The 1,633-nt window shown below is 45.4% G+C and overlaps 1 protein-coding gene across 1 annotated transcript; it reads left to right on the top strand.

The window, feature by feature from the left end:
• The first annotated feature begins 448 nt into the window (after positions 1 to 448).
• LOC102443445 (olfactory receptor 5AR1-like) lies at positions 449 to 1,384 on the top strand. The gene has a single exon (XM_075926081.1). The coding sequence runs from the start codon at positions 449 to 451 to the stop codon at positions 1,382 to 1,384; it is 936 nt and encodes a 311-aa protein (XP_075782196.1).
• Positions 1,385 to 1,633: the final 249 nt, after the last annotated feature.

Genomic DNA, 1,633 nt, shown 5'->3' with positions numbered 1-1,633 from the left:
GAAAGCTTCATAGAGACAGCAAGCAAGTTTTATCCCAACCTGGCATAACGAGCTAAAGACCTCTCCTGGCCGAAGGAGGTGAGAGAGTGTGAAACTCATTTATTCTCACCCCTTCCCGAGCTGTTATTTTCAGTCCAAAATGGTTTTCGGGCTAACTCTCACAAAGTCACAAATCGCTGTTCGCTGCTCAGATTAGTGAAGAATGTTTGCCTGTGGGGCACGATTAACCTGCGTGTCCTTTTATGTGTACAGTGTGTGTATTGTATGGGACACCAAACATAGACAGCTGTGAGCATATCATTCTGTGGACCAAGTTCTTCCTTGATACTGAACTGGTGTCCATTAACAAACCGATCTCCATTTTTTTCTCTTAATTTGTTACAGAGAAGGGATAATATCCCCAACCCTCTTCACTACATTGCAGCTGCCTGATCTCAGCTCAGAGGAGATGGCAGAGGGAAATCACTCGGTGGTGACTGAGTTCATTCTCACAGGACTGACAGATCGTCCGGAGCTGCAGGTTCCCCTGTTTGTGTTGTTCCTACTGATTTATGTTATCACCCTGGTGTGCAACGGGGGGATGATCTTCTTAATCACGACAGACCCCCGACTCTACACCCCCATGTACTTTTTCCTCCGCAATTTGTCTTTCTGTGATCTCTGCTTATCCTCGACAATTGCCCCTAAAATGCTGCAGAATTTCTTAGCCAAGAGGAAAAGTATTTCTCACGGTGCCTGTGCTGTGCAAATGTATTTGTTTCTTCTTTGTGCAGATAGTGAGTGTTTCTTGCTGGCTGTGATGGCCTATGACCGTTATGTGGCCATCTGTAACCCGCTGCTCTATACAGTCACCATGTCCAAGCAGCGCTGCAACCAGCTGCTGGGTGGGGTGTGTGTTCTGGGATTGGTGGATGCAATGATACACACGTGTCTGACATTTCAGCTGTCTTTCTGCAGCTCCAATATCATCAATCATTTCTTCTGTGATATTCCTCCACTATTGGCTCTCTCCTGCTCTGACACCCACATCAATGAGATTGTGCTGTTTGCCCTTACATGCTTCATTAATCTGAATAGCGCTGTAACAATTCTCTCTTATATCTATATCTGCTCGGCCATCCTGCGGATCCGCACTGCCGAAGGCCGACACAAAGCCTTCTCTACATGCAGTTTCCACTTGACTGCAGTGGTCATATTATATGGCACAGGCCTTTTTATATATTTCCGACCCAATTCCAGCTATTCCATGGACACAGACAAGGTAGCCCCAGTGTTCTACACGCTGGTGATCCCCATGTTGAACCCCCTCATCTACAGCCTGAGGAACAGGGAGGTGAAGGACGCTCTGAGGAAAGCCATGAACAAACTCCTAACCAATTCCTGAATCTGTTCATCCCGGTGCAAGTTGAGTGATGGACAGTGGAAACAGGTGAATTTAATTCCCAGCCAATGGCAATGACATTTTTCTGGACCACATAATATTATTGCTCATTCTTATGTTATTCTTATTACATTATTATTCAAAGTCCTACAGGCTCCAAATGAGGTCAGGCTTTAGTATTACTGTAGAAAAATTGAAGGAGGCGCCTGTTTCACATGGGAGCGTATATAAATATATCTTGGTTTCTGGGGT

The sequence above is a fragment of the Pelodiscus sinensis genome, chromosome 4 (genome assembly GCF_049634645.1).
Source record: "Pelodiscus sinensis isolate JC-2024 chromosome 4, ASM4963464v1, whole genome shotgun sequence".
NCBI lineage: Eukaryota > Metazoa > Chordata > Testudines > Trionychidae > Pelodiscus > Pelodiscus sinensis.
Note: the sequence above shows the minus strand (reverse complement) of the source record. Positions and strands in the feature narration are given on the sequence as shown.

Excerpts from the sequence above, each read along its gene's own strand:
- LOC102443445 (XM_075926081.1), top strand. The coding sequence starts at position 449 with ATGGCAGAGGGAAATCACTCGGTGGTGACTGAGTTCATTCTCACAGGA.